We start from the raw sequence: 18347 nt of genomic DNA, 5'->3' as shown, positions 1-18347 counted from the left end.
ATATATAGGAATTTCTTGAAATATGTGACTTTTAACGTGGAATGTTCTTAAGAGTTTCTGAAAATAAGTTTTATAAAGATGGAGTTGTAATATTGTTTTTCGTTCTATTGATTTGAATATTGCTTAATTGAGTGGTTTCCAGTTAAAGAGGGAGGTCACAACGGACCGTTTAATATATATATATATATATAATTTTCAATTTCGTAACTTGCAATATTAACAATAAACATATATTCATAAAATCACACTTTTTTTTTTTATCCATGCTTTGCTGTATTGCTACTGTAAAAAAAAAAAAATACCATGATCTCTAGTTTACATGGCAAAGAACATATACTTATTCATTCATGATAATCACATAAATTCTTAATAAATTACGCATGTTTTTCTACCTGATTTGGGAGACTGAAGTTTGGACGATTGTCATTGCTCGTGGTGAACTTGTTGCAAGTGTTACATGGCAAAGAACATATACTTATTCATTCATGATAGTCACATAAATTCTTAATAAATTACGCATGTTTTTCTACCTAATTTGAGAGATTGAAGTTTGGACGATTGTCATTGCTCGTGGTGAACTTGTTAAACTTGTAACCAATAAATTTTGAACTTGTTAAACTTGTAACCAATAAATTTTTATCTTACTATTAGCTATTTTAATACAATAACTAAAATAATAACTTATTTGTTCAAAATAATAACTATAACTTAAAAATATTTTTTTTTTCATTTTTTTTAAAAAAATATTTATTTTTTTTGTAAACAATTTTTTATTTTTTATTTTTTACGGTCGACAGAATCGATTTTATAACTCTGGGCTCTGATATCACTTTGTGACACCCGAGGGCCATAAAAGAGAACTTATTTAAGATTCATTTCATAAATTGAGAAAGCCAACTAAAAAAAAATAATAATAATACTTGTTCATGATATTTAAAATAATCAATTCAAAAGGAAAATTCATAAAACTTCAAAATTTATTTCCACAACCACGACCAAGTCCAAACTTCAATCTTCCTAATACTTAGTTACCTGAGAGGGGAAAAACACAAGGGTGAGAAAATCTCAATAAGCATATACATGTTCATAAGTTTCTAATCATATAACCTTTGGAATCATAGAAATTGCATAGAGGAGACATGAAACTATACCGAACTTAGGTGATATGAGTTTTACATGTGTAGCGCTTCTAGAGCTCCAGTCCGAAACTTAGAACATGCATATGGACCCATAAAAATATTTCCAAAAGGGTAGCATAACAACACGTATATACTTATAGTATTGTGGGAAAATAAAGGCAATCAAAGAAATTAGCTTACTTAGTTTCCACTCCAAAGTTTTCTTGAACAGCGTGAGTACTAAAGATTTTTGTAATGTGAAATATGCTTGTGTGTAAGATGGGTTGTGAGAAAGATGAGAAAAAGTGAGGTGTGAATTTCTTGAAAATCATGCACCTATTTATAGTATATTGATGATGTATAGGATAAATCTCATAGTTTATTTAAATAAATTTAAATACTTAAAGATAATCTTAATATCTAACAAAATTTGTGATAATGTTGAATAATCATAATAGCCAACATAATTTGATTAATTAAAATAATCATAATGTCTATTAGAATTTGTGATAATATTTAATATTTAAAAATAACCATAATATCTAACAGAATATGTGATAGTATTGAATATTTAAAAATAATCATAATATCTAATCGAATTTATTTATTTAAACTTATCAGAATATCTTTGAGATTCTATCACTTTGAGATTCAAATATTTGTGCTTTAATCCCTAAAATATTAGACATTAATCAATTAGGCTCCTAGATTATACCGTCCACATGATAAGGCCCTAAATTTCAATATAATGACTAATTTTGAGGTATGAGGTGTCACAATTAAAGACCATGTCAAATTAATTGACGCATTTTATGTATTATTCTTTTACTTTTCATCATTTATATTTATTGAATCATCAGTAACCATATGTGTTTGAGAGGCATATTGGATGCCAACAACCAAACCAAATATTCTTGATTGACACCACAATTTGAGAATTATTCTTAAGTATGAGAAAATTGGTGATATCCTTGAGTGGCCTTTCCAGAGACACCTTTTAATGACTTGACTAAGGAAGATGTGGCTACTATAATAACACAGTGATGACGATAGTACTGCAATATATGTGATGCTTACAACTAAGTCAACTGAGTTACAAAAGTAATATGAGAGTATAGATGCTAACACATGATTTTTCAGTTCGAAGAGTTGTATGATGAATAATCACGTGTGGAAGGATATGAAACTTCTAAGTAACTATACTGGTGCAAAATGACAGAGAGATCTTCAGTCAGTGTTCATTTATTGAAGATGTTAGCATTGAGGAGTTTTCTTAATTGGGTTTATTCATGTACTATGAACTAAGTATTAACTTAGTTTTGCAATGTCTTTCAGAGAGTTATTCATAGCTCATTATGAATTTTGATATAAATACTCTTTGAATTGCTGAACATGCTTAAGACTACTAAGCCCAATATCAAAATTTGTAATGGGTAAATCTTAGTCATTGATTCCCATAAGGATTGTAAGAGAAAGTCTAAATGATGTTTTAGGAAAGCATCCAAGATGTCTGAGATAGTCAAAGTGAAGGACTATATCAAATCCAATGACCCTTATTATCATTATAAAATGAAAGGTCATTGGAAGAAGGATTGCATGGCTTATGTCTACTTCATTAGTTTATTAGGTATTAGATATCAGATGAGGATCTCATATTTATACAAATATGAAGAAACTAAATAGAAGTAGACTACTGCAAAAGTAAGAAGTTAACATGCACGTTAAAGATAAGCAAAGGCTGCGGCATTGCCGTAGGAGCATATTTCGTGCCATTGCCTTTAGGCTTAGTGTTGGAATTAAAGAAATGTTACTTTGTATCCACCATTATCAGAACATTAAATAAATTACATGAACTATTTTGATGTTGCGGACAATTGTTGTTCCTTTTTATTTTGATAAGATCTTAATGGTTATGGTAAATTATAATGACATTTATATTCTAAATATTTAATATTCTATAATGGGTATAGAAATTGAAAAATGCATAAAAGTGATAATCTGAATAACATCTAAATCTGACATTGCAGACTTGGTCACATAAATGAAAATTCAATTCCAAAATTACATAGAGATGTATATTTGGAATCAGTTAATTTTAAATCATTTGACAAGTACAAATCACGCCTATTAGGCACTATAACCAAATCTCTTTTTACTTGAAAAGGAGCAAGGTCTGCATAATTATTGGCATAATACATAGTGATGTATATGGACCCATGTCAATTGATGTCAGATGAGGTTTCCCTTATTTCATCACAATTACTAATAACTATTTTAGAAATGGTCATGTATATTTGATTGAATTCAAGCATAAAACTCTTGAAAGGTTCAAGAGTTTCAAGCTAAAAATAGAGAAACAAATAGGTAAATGTATTCTTACAATAAGATCCAATCAAAGTGGAGAATAGCTTAAAGGTGAACTTTAAATTATCTAAAGAAGAATGATATTCTCGTGCAGTGGATTCTTTCACACTGCAACACAATTGTGTATCTAAAAGGAGGAATCGTAAACTATTAGACATAATGCGATTAATAACAAGCCATGCAAATCTTCCAAAATCGTTTTGGTCGTGAACTAATTGCAGCGTGCTACACATTATATCATGTCCCATCTAAGTCGGTTAACAAAAACTTCATATGAGTTATGAAGAGGAAGAAGGCCCAACTTGTCTCATATTAAAGTTTGGAAATGTGACGCTTATGAAGTGCATTGAATCGAATAAATTTGAGACTAAATTCGATAAATACATATTTGTGGGATATCAAAAACACATATTTAGGTATCAATTCTATAAACCCATTGAGAATAAGGTTTTCATCTCAAGACATACCGCCTTCTTAGAGAAACAATTCATTTTAAGAGAGAGCAGTAGGAGCAAAATAAAACTTGAAGGAGCTCAAGAATCCACAAATATATTTGACCAAGTAAACTTGAGTATGATCCCACGCGTGCTGAGGGACATACTCTTGATCAGGAAGTAGAGACCCCTTAGGACACGTCAGCTCCATATAAATCTTGTAGGATCATTCGACCTACTAGAATATAAGAATCCATGATTACTAATCAAGCATTATTAATCAAGAATGATAAACCTACTAGTTAAGTGAAAGTAAAGTCAAACGTTGACTTAAAGAGATGACAAGAGGTCATAGAATCCGAAATGAACTCGATAAATGTGATCAAAGGTTTAGACCTTGATCTACCAGCCTGATGGGGATAAAACCCATATGTTATAAATGAGTTTACATGAATAGGTTAACATAGATGGAAACATTCATATGTATGAAACAAGACTAGCAGCAAAAGGGTCATAAACAAAGAAAAGGAGTTGGCTTTAATTACACCTACTAGTCATGCTAAAATCTATTTGGATTTTGCTTGCAATAGCTACATATCATGACTATGAGTTATGATAAAACGATATCAAAACTGCAATTTCACTTCCTTAACAGGAAATTGCAGAAGAAGTGTGCATGACAGAATTCAAAAGTTTTGAATCCAAGTATGCTTACAAATTATGCAATCTTAATTAATTCTTATATGGATTGAAGCAAGCCTCTTGGAGCTGAAATCTTCGATTTGATGAAAAAGTCAAAAGGTTTGATTTATAAAAAACGAAGAAGATCTTTGTGTTTATAAGAAGATAGTGGAAGCTTCGTCATATTCCTAATATTATAGATAGATGACATATTATTAACAGGAAACGATGTCTCTATATTTCAATCCTTGAAATTATGGTTGTCAGTAATATCTCCATGAAATATATGTGAGAAGCAACTTGATCTATTTAGATAGATCTAGAAGATTGTTTAACTATCCCAATCTACATAGATAAAATCTTGAGAAAAATTTTATATTCAGAAAATGAACTGAGAGTTCATGGATACACTGATGCTAACTTCTAATCAGATTAGAATGACAATAAATCTCAATCAAGATATTGATTTACTCTTAAGTAGTGCGTTGGAAAGGTTCTAAACAGGAAATAATCGTTGATTTAATAGCAAAAGCCTAATACACTATTAATTTAGAAGCAGCAAAAGTTGTGGTGTGGATCTAGAAGTTTATTAATAAACTCATTTATTTGTATTGTGATAATGTTTAACCCACAGTGCAAATGAATGAACAAATGCCTCATCAATGGTCCAAACATGTATTAAAGCAGTATCATCTCATCAGAGAGATAATACAAAGAAATGACATAAAGAAGAAACGAATTCCTATAGTTGATAATATTGTAGATCTACTAACAAAGATTTGTCATAGTATAAACATAATCGTCATTTAGACTCGAATGATATTAGATACATAAGTGATTGAATCTAGTATAAGTGGGAGTTTGTAAGTTTTATGTCTTAAGTCCAATCAACTTTGGACATAAGCATTTTTAATCTATAATTGATGGAATTTTATGGTAGGTTGATTATTTAATTAATATTCAATTAAATTAAATAACAGAGTTCGGAGATTCAAATTTTAATAATTTATTAATCACAAAGATTTGTGATTGTGAGATACAAATCACATATATTTAAATTTTAAATCATCCGTAATTATAAATATTAATGAGATGCGAATATTATTATTACAGATAGACTATCATGTGTGACATTTCTTACTTGTGAAGTAAATAGTTGGGTTAAAGTGTGGAGACACTTAAATGAACTCGCAGATGTTTTATTATAGAACAAAACATTGGAGACTTGAGGAAGATTCTACATGGATAACTATCTGAATGTCAGTTGTTACTCTCTAACATTCAGTAGTAGAATTAGTCCTTCGAATATAGGTCATCATAGTACCTTATATAAGGATAATTATACTTTGATGATGTTGGAATTTGCTCTACCAAGGGCTATAAATACGATATCATTTGTGTATGTCAAAAATCATATGAAGGTTGTGAATGATCAATAGACGATTCGTCACTCATAATAAGATATTATGATCTACATTTCTTTCAGTTAAGTTGATAATGAAATCCTTGGTCAAGGTGTATTCATAAGTTGAAAAGAGTTTCGACTTATATTAACTTAACAGTGGATTGAAAGACATGATTGATAATCGAGATTGACACACTTCCATATCTTGTAATTGATCGAATTATATTGACGAAGGGATTATAGTTTCACGGTATATGAACAAGTTTAGTTTTGTCATACCACGTGAGTTGAATGTCATTCATAGGAAAATCAGAAAAATCTACTTTCTTTCCTTGAATATGCTTGTGTACATAAGCTCATCTAGATTCTGGTCAAAACCATAGGTCTTAATGATTTGATCAAATCTGATATTTCAAGACCTGGATACTTTCTTAAGTCCACATATGGATATTTACAACTTGCAAAATTTTCTTTCATTAACTTCTTTCACGAACCCATCAAGTTGGATCATGTAGATGATCTCATCAAGATGCCCATTTAAAAATGATGTCTCTATATTCATTTTCCACACCTCATAATCATAATGAATGATATTGGATAAAATGATTCGAATAAATTTAAGTATGGCAATCGACAAGAAGGTATCCTTGTAATCGATACCTTCTCTTTGGGTAAAACCCTTAGCCACTAGCGATACTTTGAAGGTTTCAAACTTCCTATCCATTCTATTTTCCTTTTATAGATGCACTTTCACCATCTAGGTTTGATACCATTAGGCATGTCCATAAGATCCTAAATCATGTTAGAATACATGAATTCTATGTCCGACTTTATGGCCAACTCCTAAGATTTAAAGTCTACATCCTTCACCACTTCTTTATACAAAATGAGATCTTCTCTTGCTCAGTAGAGATCTCTTGATTAAACTCTTCATAGAGCAAGTATCTGAAGATGTTCTCACGATCCACCTACTACGAGTAATGGTTGGAAGTGCCTGATTGTCGCGTTCGACTAAAGGTCATTACTCTCCTCTCACTGCTTGGTCTTGTCTTTCATTAGGACCAACCTCTTCATTTTCCCTATCATAAGGGGCATGTGGAGGTGGAAGAATGAGTACCTCATTCTCTACTACATGTGGTTCTATTTGTCCATGAGGTTTCTTGGGCATTAATTGCTCATTACCTCATTGACAACTATTGGATCACTAGGAAGTTCTAAGTTGCGAAAATTTGGAACTAGGTTATGTGAACCATGTTCCAACATACCTTCTAATAAAATCTTACTAGTGGACTTGAGCTCTTCTATATACTTGTTCTCTAAGAAAGTTACATTTGTACTAATAAATATTTTACTGTTTAGAGGACTGTAGAAGTAGTAACTTCTTGTTCTTTTTGGATATCCTACAAAGAGACAAAATTTGGTCTTGATTCAATATTATCAGTCTTTGCCTTTAGTACATTTACCAACACCTCTATATTTGAATACGGTGTAAATTAGGCTTGAGCCCATTCCACTATTCAAGAGATGTCTTGGGAATCGATTTAGATGGTGCTAAATTCAAGATGTTAATGGCCGTTTGTAGCGTAAATCCCCAAAAGGAAATAAGCAATGTGGAATAACTCATCATTGATCTCACTATATCTAAAAGAGTCCGATTTCTTCTTTTCGAGACACCATATTGTTGGAGAGTCCTTCTTGTACTCAATTGGGACATTATCCCATTATCTAAAAAGTAGATTTAAACTCTTGGGAATAGATTTTTTTGCCCCGATAGGATTGGGAGCCTTGATATTCTTACCAAATTGTTTCTCAACCTCCATCCAAAACTCCTTGAATTTCTCCAAGGCCTTGAACTTATGAGACATAAGGTATATATCAAAATCTAGAATAATCATCTTTAAAGGTGATGAAATCCCATATCCTTATCTAGCCCGAGTACTAATGAATCTACAAACATTGAATATTAATTCCAAAGCTTCTTTGGCTTTTAGTCCCTTATCAATAAAAGGCCTCTTGGTCATCTTACCTTCTATATAAGATTCATAAGTTGGTATGGATTTCACTTTTAACTCAGTTAAAGATCCATCCTTCACCAATCATTAGATCCTATTAATATTAATATGACCCAACCTAAGATGTCATAAGTGAGTTTCATTAGTACAAGTTAACCTTTTTCTTTTCCTAGGAGTAGTATCGTTATATACAGAGTTAATCATAGGATTAAGATATAGAGACTGTTAAACATATGACCCATATAACAAAATTATTCAATTTAATAGACACATAGAACGGGGTAAAAAGTACCAAATAAACAACAAGATATAAAAGCGCAACGAAAACTAAGTTCCATGCAAGTTTGAGAACATAATAACAGTCATCCAAAATCAAATGTCTAAGGTTTTTAAAATATAAAGCATGGGTGCCAATAACTTCGGTAAACACAATTGTTCCCGTACTAACCCTTAGAGTGTATTTTCTTTCACTAAGGTGTTTTGTTACTTGAAACCCACCCCTGCAAAGATTTGTAAATATGATTAGTAGATCCAAAATCTACAATCCAGGTATTGATAGAATCAACTACAAACGCATGACTTAATGAATTAAGTATTGCCTTTACCTTGCTCCCTTTAGTTCGGAGATTTGGGCAATTTTTCTTCTAATGAAAATTTTGTCAACAAATTTAACATTTTCCCTTTGGTTTCCCATCAACTGTAGTTTTGTTTCATTTTGACTTCTCATCTTTTTTTTGTTCCCTCTTCCTCTTGTTTCCTCATTTTCACCAGAAGGCTTAGATGAGAGAGTTCAGCCATAACAATCAAAGTATCTTCAATTTTAGCCTTTTGAATAGATTCCATGCTTTGGAGCTCCTTCATTATTTTTGTCAGAGACATATTGATTTTGTGTAGATTATAATCTACTTTGAACTATGAGAACATCTCAAAGGAACATTCAAAAACCATGTTAATTTGCATCTCAGGATCAATGTTAGCTCCTAAAACCTCTATAACATTGAAGTGACCAATCATGGTTACAAATGTGCCCGGCTTCATGCAAATGTTTATGATTGCCTTAATGAAGCTTGTCTAGCTTGCCGATTTTGACGTCCAAACATCTCTTAAAGACTTTCATCATGTAAAAAGCAGTTTCCATATTATGATGTTTCTATTGCAATACATTTGACATGGAAGACAAAATGTAGCAACAGGTCATCTCATCTGAATGACACCACATTTCATATGAAGTTTTTTGAGATTTTGTGCAATCATTTCTAGGGATCTCGGAACAAACTTCAATCAGTATAAATTTGTATTTTTAAGCGATAAAAAAATGTTAAGATTCATTTTATAGTCAACGTAGTGTTATCCCACAAGTATGTTTTTTGTTAAGTATGATAGATAATTGATTAAGCGACATATTCTGTAAAATTAATTATTCGCGTATTAATAAAATAAATAATAATCTTCAAATGATGCATGTATAAAGTATGAAAATATATACCCAAAGCTATATTTTAATCAAAGATCTAAAACCTTTGTAACTTTTAACACGTCCTCCATAAAAAGGTCAATATAGTTGTTGGCAAGGTTGAACCCTGCCAATCATTATATTGAACTAGATATCGCATACCACAATGAAAATGAGAATTGATTATTATTTGACGTATAAATAATTTTGTCGAAACCCTCTACAAGAAGTCTTTCAAAATTATCATATATGTGTATTAACCTCCGTTAATAATTTTGAAGTATCCAAAATAAATGAGATGTTACCTATAGGATAATCATCTAATTAGTTCAGTTCAAAATATTCTATCTTTAACTCTAATTTCAATTGATCTAAAATAACATAGTCTTAGGGAGATTGATACAATTCAATACTAGATAAATACCTATTTTAATAAAAAATTAGATAAAAGAGAATGCTGTGGTTTATACATGCCCATAAATCCTTTCCTGCTTATTATTTTAAACGTTGGGTTTTCATTTAATAATTAATCGACCAAATATAAACAATTATAAATCATCAAATTATTAAATATAATTTTTCAACCAATTCTAATTAATTTAGAACGATGGAAACAATTATACAATACCAGTGCATATGAATTTAGTATACCTGATGGTGTTTTATTTAATCTACCTAACATGTAATAATATTCATTCATTTATCATCCATAAGACAGCAAAAGCAATAAATAAATGAATTGTAATCACTTATAATCACTTTTCTTTCTAGATTTGAATTACAACAAGAATCAAACTTCTCCATCGAGCCACGTTTCCGCATAATTCTTCAATTTCTTTATAATCCATTTCATGAAATGTTCAAATTGTAGGTCAATTTAAAATTTCAAGTTCCAATATTTTAGACAAGGCCCTTTTCCATTAAGATTAGTCCAAGTCTCAAAGAAAAGCACAAAAATTTAAATAAAATCTAATTACACTAATCCTTACACCACCACCATGGTACCACCTCCAACTTTTCCAATGTACTTGGAGGCATTGACGGTGGCAGCCCCAAAAAGGACCATCGCAGCTACGCCCACAGCTGTAAACTACGGCCGATAGCAACAATTGCCTATGTCGCCTTCAACTTGATGGTTCCACATTGTTTTGCAGACTACAGCCGATAGCAACAATTGCCTATGCCGCCTTCAAATTGATGGTTCCACATTGTTTTGCTCTTGTTTGCCCCATTTCTCCTTTATCCCAATATTTTCAGTAAACATCTCTATACCATACGTCTTTCATCTCCAAAACACCAAGCCTCCAAAGAAAATAACAACAAAAAAAAGGGTTGAGTCCAAAATTTCATCCTCTTCGTTTGATACAAAAGTGTAGAAATATGAAAAATGAATACACAATCCCAGTGCTTAATAGAATGAAATAAATAAAATAAACTATAAGAATGAAAAAGGGAATATACTAGAAAGAAAAGTGATTATGTAAATATTTTCTTTAAGCATAAAAAGCAATAAACATGTCAAATCAAATAACCTAACATCACAGCTACTAAAACTGTATATTACACTAAAATTTTAAAAACTAGTCCTATTCAAGGATCAATAACCGTTGGTTCTGATATAATTTGTTGGTTTTTATATTTAACAACGGGAAATTGACTTCCTTTTGAAAATTAAATCCAAATAGATTATAAATTTTGAATTCCTTTGAGGTTATTGAATTTTGTTTTAAATTTTTATACATAAGGGTAAGATTATAATCTTAGAAGAACTTTTAATGGCTTTCCACCTTTCTAATCAAAGCCTCCTCCCTTAGATCTTCAACCTTGTTCTCTACTTGGGTGCCTCCATTTTTCCAAAAAAAGGGAGAGTGTGAGTAACCCTAATCTTGAGAAATGTGCCCACAAAGGCTATATTTTTAATAATCATTTAAGGTTCCATAACTATACAATTTTTCTTGAATTTTATTGTAGTAGGAAAATTATCTCGATTTCTTCTACCAAAAAACCAAAATTGCACTTTCAAATTGAATGATAATTAGGAAGCAAATTATGATCCGATTGCAATATCATCTAATCATCATTGCACAAGTCAACTCCCCATTTGATCGTCAATATGTTAAAAGTGAAATTTTGCCCTTTCAACATGTATAGCCACCCAAGTCCCATTTTCATACGGCAAATCCGTTGTGAACAAATCATAACATAGAGTGCAACAATCCTGTTGTTAGACTATTGAGCTCAGTTCAAATGCCTATAGAGAACGCCTCGGAGTGATGATCCTCTCATCATGACGATTAATGAATTTCAATAGTACGAGTATATGATCTCCAACTTTTCACCCCGATTCCTGAAGTATTGAGATTAATCTTCCAATTAAGATTTTACTCATTGGTACCTTAAATAACTTAACTAGAAATCAGTGGTACATAACTTGCTCATGATTTATATGACTCATTCGACGATCGAGTAGAATTTCCTTTCGAGTGATCACAAATAAGTTATCTACATTGTCCTGTTCAATGTGCACCAAGACACAATATTGTTTTTATTCCCAAATCTAGACAAATCTCCATAACAAATAATGCAATCTTATTGACATAAAGCGTCCAATTTTATTTATCGATCGTGAACGATATATTTTAATCACATCACAAATCATGTCTTGCTATACTCAAAACATCTAGCATACTATTTGTGACATCCTCTTTGATCATGGAACTTTAGATTATTGCTCCAAATTAAAATACGCTACTAATCAAATATTAATTTATAATATCGTTTATATAATATTACTCGAAGGGTATAAAACTAAAAATAGCTTCATTCATAGTGACCCGTCATCAATCCAAGCAACATCTCAAACTCATTCTACCTTTGTCCCAACATAATCAAGATAAGTTTGCATTGCTTCTATCTCTGTTCAATTGTGTGTTGGAAAATATTCGTACTTGTTGATTTATTTTCCTCTTTTCTTATTTTAGTCAATAGAAGGATATAATAGTTTCTTGACATTAAAATTTAACTTATTATGGATGGTTTCCATCAAGCGAGGATCAGACACACATGTTCGAAAGATTAGGGGCTTAAGTGTCATAAATGGTAGGCTGGAGACCTAAATGTCACATTAAATAAAGACTGGGTACTCTATGTCAAATTTTAATTAAACCATAATTGCTAATTTTATTTCAGAATCATCAGCACGACCTATACTCTTGAAACACATTAGGGTTCTTGGTCCAGTCTCACTCTTTTCACACTCTGATGTAAGCACGTTCTCTATTTCAAGGTAATTTCTTCTGTTCACTCACTTGATTAAATCCCTTATTCATTCGATTATATATAGATATATATGTATTGTGTGTATAAGCTCCCAGGTATCTGTGTATACAGGGCGCATACACACGCACAGGCACAAATTAGATCCGTTTTCTTTGGTATCCGGTGTTTAGGTTAATTTGATACTATAGTTCTTTATTATTTTCAGTAATTAGAATGCTAATTGAGGACTGGTTATCGGTATTTCTCTATTGATTTGTATTATAAACAATGCTTCTGTTGGATTAACAGAAGTAATAGTAATTATTGCTATTTGAATACATTTTCCTTAATACAGAGTTCCATAATTTATTGAATCGTGGATGTGAACTAAACAAGGAATCAAATTTGTATTTTGCATTTTTCCTCTTACATACCTCACTTATGGGTCCTTTAAGAATAACTAGTTATTTCCTGCTGAAATTATTTTCCAGATTACTTAACACAGATTAGAGAAGTAACAGCTTTCTCAAAAGTAGACATTGTCAGTTGGATATCTGAGTTTTTAGGTGCTTTTTAATTTAATTATGGTGACTTTTAAGCTCCACCAAATGAATTATGCATTAGTTTGTGCTTTATTTTTTACACTCTAGAAATTAGCAGCTGTCTTTGATCTCACTTACCATATTTGTCAGATTTTCACAGGGCGTAATAGTTTTAAATGATGGTTCCTAAGTCGATTTGGTAAACCATTACTCTAGAATGTTAAAATGAGTTTGATTGCACAACTAAGGTTTCATTTATGATATGGCTGCGTTTAGAAAATCCATTGGTGCTCTTGTGACTAAGGTTTCATTTATGATATGGCTGTGTTTAGAAAACCCATTTGGCTTACTGCTGGACAGTAATGGCGGGAGAGGTGAGTTTTTGGGAAGAATACTTTGCTGGAATTTACAGGAATTATAATTGCCAGTTGATTGTTGTTGATTGGCAGAAGTTTGTTGTTTTGGCTGAATATATATGATATGGATGAAGTCTAAAGGTTAAGAGGTTGCAGACTAATTGGTGTAATGAAGATATGGAATGCGTCTTTCTGATATTGGGCTCGCCATTGTTTTAAGACCGGAATTTCCTGGGTTGCAGGAAAGATGAACACCTTGAGGTCCCAGATTGCTCTACAGTTTGAGAAAATAGTAGAAATAGCTCTGATGCCAAATTTGATGTAGAACCAATTGAGATTACCATAGAAGAGCAGCAGCAGAGGAAGAATTCCAACAGGAAGAAGAGCAGAGGAAGCAGAAGACAGCAGGAGAAGAGAAGTAGAAGAGGAAGACGAGGAAGGGAGAGAAACAGGGGAAGAAGAAAACGTGAGCAGCAAGCCTGTTTAATTATCATTCATCTTCTAAGGTTTGGTTTTAATTACAAACCATATAAATAGACAAACCAACTATCCTAAAGCTAGGGCTTGGGCCAGCCCATTAATACAAACTCAACTAAATAAAATAAAATAAATGATCCAATAATAACAAAAGGGTGATGTCCTCATTACAGTTCTAGGATTCAGAAGAATCTGCCATAAAATGTTATCTAGGAAAAAGAAAATCTAAAATAAATAGCAGAAGAAAAAATAAGTGGGGCAAGATGGATCAGAATTATAAACCCTGCAATCGGAATGCTATCTGCAATCTGATGCATTTTTTTGAAATGTTCGAAATCCAGCCAAAGACCATGTAGTTAATGGAATGGCATTCAACTCTAGATAGGTTATAGTCATTGTATTTTTGGGAAAGAAAAAACAAAAATAATATTTTATATGCAATTGAGAGTAATGTAATAAAATAAATCACTCTTAAGAAGATGGTTTTACCTGGGGACGAGTGTCGGGTGAAACTTGCTAATTTCTGTATTGAGTAGGATCTACCTGGGACAATGGCCATTGGATTTCTTTTATGATACAAGGGGGTTTAACCAATATCGAGATTTTGAAGTCGAATTAAGGGTTTTAATCAGTTTATTTTCATTTTTCTAGCATTTTGGTGCTCCAGAAACAGTGAAGTTTTTGCAATGTATTAAGTACATTGCTCGATATATTCTTGTTGTCTGCATTTAGTCAATTCCACCTTTATTTGAAAATCAGATATTGTTTCTCCACATTCTACGAATACCTTTTATAATTCTGACATTTCATCAAGATTACAATAGCCACAAAATTTCAAGAATAAGCCCACCGTCTGAAGATCATCTTAAAACTAATCGAATAGAGTCCTCTAGCATCAGCAGCAAAGGCGATTCATTTTGTTATCGTTTAGTCTTACAGATTTGAAAGGTTTCTTTTGTATCTTATAAATGAACAAAAAGAATCTGTCTTGGCTGCTGTTCCAGAGATTCTTATACTAATAATTTACTTAGCCTAGGTTTGACTAATGTTTTTAAATTAAAAACTAAGTCATTTTTTTCTATCCACACATTTTGAGGGACCCACAAGTATTATCCACTTATTCGTTGCTCATTTCTATTTATTTATAATTTAAATCGTTTATAAACAATTTCCAAGCATGGTCTTAATTTAATTTCCCAGTTGCATGTTTATTGGTGCTCTTAATTTAATTCCTTAGTTGAATGTTTGCTGGTCTTTGTGTTTTAATTTGATACCCGCGAATAAAATAAACAGAATTTTTTATGCATGAGCTGGCAAGTACATAAAACATGCATTGTTCTTGTTAACTTACTCCAATAATGGAAGTTTTTGGACTTATTTTCACGGTGTCAATCCCCTTTCTAACAAAATATGAAGGTAGTTTACTTATAAAGAGCACAAAAGGTGATTAAATATCTCATCTAGACACATTTCTGATCCCAGTTTTATGTTTTCTTCGGACCAATGCTTTCAGCAAGACTCCTAACTTGATATTAGCTTCAAGAAATTTCTCTATTTGTTCTTTTGTCTGTATGCTTTTAGCCTCTAGTTCTTTTCTGTTTGGGAGATCTGATGACTTTGGCTGAAGAATGCTTCCGGTTGAATTAGCTTGATAGCATGTGGTTGTTTTTTGCCTTGAAAATAGAAATCAGCGGTGCATTTGTTTGTGCTTTTTTATTTATTTTTATTTTTTCTTTTGATATCCATAAATTAGCTGGTGTGTTTGATCTTACTCATTCTTTTTGTTGGATTTTACAGGGTGTTATTTTTCTGAATGGTGGTTTCATAGTTGATTTGGTAAACCACTATTCTAGGAAGTTGAAAATGAATTTGGTTGGACAACTAAGGCGTCATTTACCATATGGATACTTTAGAAAACCTGTTAGAGCTCCTGTGACTGTACCTTGTTTGATTAACTTACTTGGTGCGACTAGAAACTTTGCTCAACCTGCTTCCAAACAGGAAGAAGAGGAGGAAGAAGTAGAGATAGACCAAAGAAGACTTCCAGCTGATTATAATCCCGAAACTTTTGATCCCACAGAGCATCGCAGTCCCCCGACCGAGAGGGTATGGAGACTTGTTGATGAAATATCTGGACTCACACTGGTTGAAGCTGCAGAGCTCTCTTCTATTATGATGAAGAAACTGGGCATGAAAGAGCTGCCAATTGTTGGAGTCATGAAGCCAGGTGCTGCAGGAGTGGCTTCAGTTGCGATGAAGGCATCAACGGCAGCCAAAGAAGAAAAGAAACCTGAAAAGACAGCTTTTGAGCTGAAGATGGAGTCTTTTGACTCAGCTTCAAAACTCAAGGTAATTAAGGAGATTCGAAGTTTTACTGACTTGGGACTAAAGGAAGCGAAGGACTTAGTGGAGAAGGCGCCTGCTGTGCTTAAAAAGGGGGTGCCAAAAGAAGAAGCGGAAAAAATTATTGAGAAGATGAAAGCAGTTGGGGCTGTTGTTGTTATGGAATGATGTCGAAATGAACATTGTGCTCGTTTCATCATTGAAGTCTTCTAAATTTAGTGAAAATTTTTATTAAGGAAAGGCAGCCTTTTTGTAATTTTAGTTTCATATCTAGATCTAGAAATAGAGAATAGAAATCTCATATAACAGGTGATGGATCCTCCAAAATTTAGTTTAGGTACTTGAACTTGCTTCTTTGTTTTGTCTGTCTCATTGATTCTGTGCTTGAAAGCTAAAATAGAATGAGCAAATTTCTTAGTGTTCTTGGCTACATTTTTCCTTGAATAGAGTAACCTTATTAATAAATCTCTCTCTCTCTCTCTCTCTCTCTCTCTCTCTCTCTCTCTCTCTCTCATAAGTGCTTTTAAATAATTAGCGTTGGAAAGTTTGGGGTCTTGTTTTGAATTTTACCTTGGAATACAGTAAACCATATCTCACATTAGAAATGGCATCTAGCGTTCGCAGCCTTTACTCAGCCAAGTACTCAAAGGTGTCAACCAGCACAGCTCATGCAGGTCTAGTCCTGCGGGGTTTTACACTTTATTTTTACTTTTTGATCGGATTTTTTACACTTTATTTTGCCCTTGTTTGGTCTACATTATGGTTTAATACATTTTTCTCTTTCATTGTTTTAACCACACATTTCTCAATAAAATAATATTACATATAAATTCTTCTTTTTTATCCACATATTTTTTCCCGTAAACATCACTATTTCAAAATACATTACTCCCAAAAACTCATTATAATGGATTCTGAACATGGGCTTTGTAAATCTCTGTCGTTGTTTTTCAATATTTTATTTTTTTCTAATAAGCCCTCCCTGGTTGTACAATACCCCAACCGTTGGGCCCAAGCTACAGCTGCCACGTTTCTCACGGTCTACTAGCACCTATGGTTAGTAGTAAATGAACTTGCAACAGGAAGAATAGAAAAGGCAGAGGGACAGGGTAGGGAACAGGGTTAAAAACTGGGCGCCCAGAAAGTACCCTCTGTCTAGGTGTACTGTTTAACCCTGTTTCCTACCCTGTCCAAGAAGCATGTTTGCAGGGGGGTTTTTCTAAATGGTCCGTCACTATTCATTCTTGCTAAAATGTCTATATTACCCTTAATGAAATGACTTGTCATATTTTGCACAAAATATCGTGATTTATTGAAATAGTTCCAAAATTCTTCTATTTCTCTCATTTCGAATTTTAATATATAGTTCCATCATTTGATCTAATAAATTAGCATAATCTGTAATATAATTATCATATAATTCCTTAAGATTATCATATTCCTTAGACGATATATCCATAGTCTCTAGTTGAGAAAAAATATTTTTTATTTTTTCTAATAGTCTTTCTAATAGATTATCTAATCCCTTAATTGTATAACCTGACATCATATAGATAATTCCTTACAAGCTTTATGATGAATAATAATAACATGATAGATAAGTTTTTGCAAACATGATAAGTAATAATGCATATGATTCTTTCAAGATATTAGAAGAATTCTTTCTAAATTTAACAAAGACAATAATTTTACCTTACTCTTGATCTTAAATCTGTATTTTTAGAACCGAGTGATCTTCAGGCTCTGAATCTGCAAATTGCTCCCTTAAACGGCCTTTTGCCTAAGTGGGAATTCTACTATTTCAACTTCTTATCCTCACTGTATCTTTTCTTAGAATTAAGTATAAGGATCTTAAGTAAAGAAAATTTTTCTCTTTGTTAAAATAAGAAAGAAATTATCTTCTT

The 18347-nt window shown here is 32.1% G+C and overlaps 1 protein-coding gene across 2 annotated transcripts; it reads left to right on the top strand.

The window, feature by feature from the left end:
- Positions 1-12664: 12664 nt before the first annotated feature.
- LOC111391475 (50S ribosomal protein L7/L12-like) lies at positions 12665-16908 on the top strand. 2 transcript variants are annotated; one of them, XM_023016700.1, is made up of 2 exons: positions 12665-12753; positions 15898-16908. In XM_023016700.1, exon 2 carries the CDS (start codon positions 15964-15966, stop codon positions 16609-16611), a length of 648 nt encoding a protein of 215 aa, XP_022872468.1. In that variant the 5' UTR covers positions 12665-12753; positions 15898-15963; the 3' UTR covers positions 16612-16908. The 2 variants fall into 2 exon arrangements, with proteins under 2 accessions (XP_022872468.1, XP_022872469.1); XM_023016701.1 differs by lacking the exon at positions 12665-12753 and adding an exon at positions 14068-14089.
- The last annotated feature ends 1439 nt before the right edge of the window (positions 16909-18347 follow it).

Source organism: Olea europaea, unplaced genomic scaffold (assembly GCF_002742605.1).
Source record: "Olea europaea var. sylvestris unplaced genomic scaffold, O_europaea_v1 scaffold796, whole genome shotgun sequence".
Lineage (NCBI taxonomy): Eukaryota > Viridiplantae > Streptophyta > Magnoliopsida > Lamiales > Oleaceae > Olea > Olea europaea.
The sequence above is the reverse complement of the archived record's forward strand: the minus strand, read 5'-3'. Positions and strand labels throughout refer to the sequence as shown.

What these genes read in the sequence shown, in the direction of transcription:
- LOC111391475 (XM_023016700.1), top strand. Translation starts at nt 15,964, where the DNA reads ATGAATTTGGTTGGACAACTAAGGCGTCATTTACCATATGGATACTTT.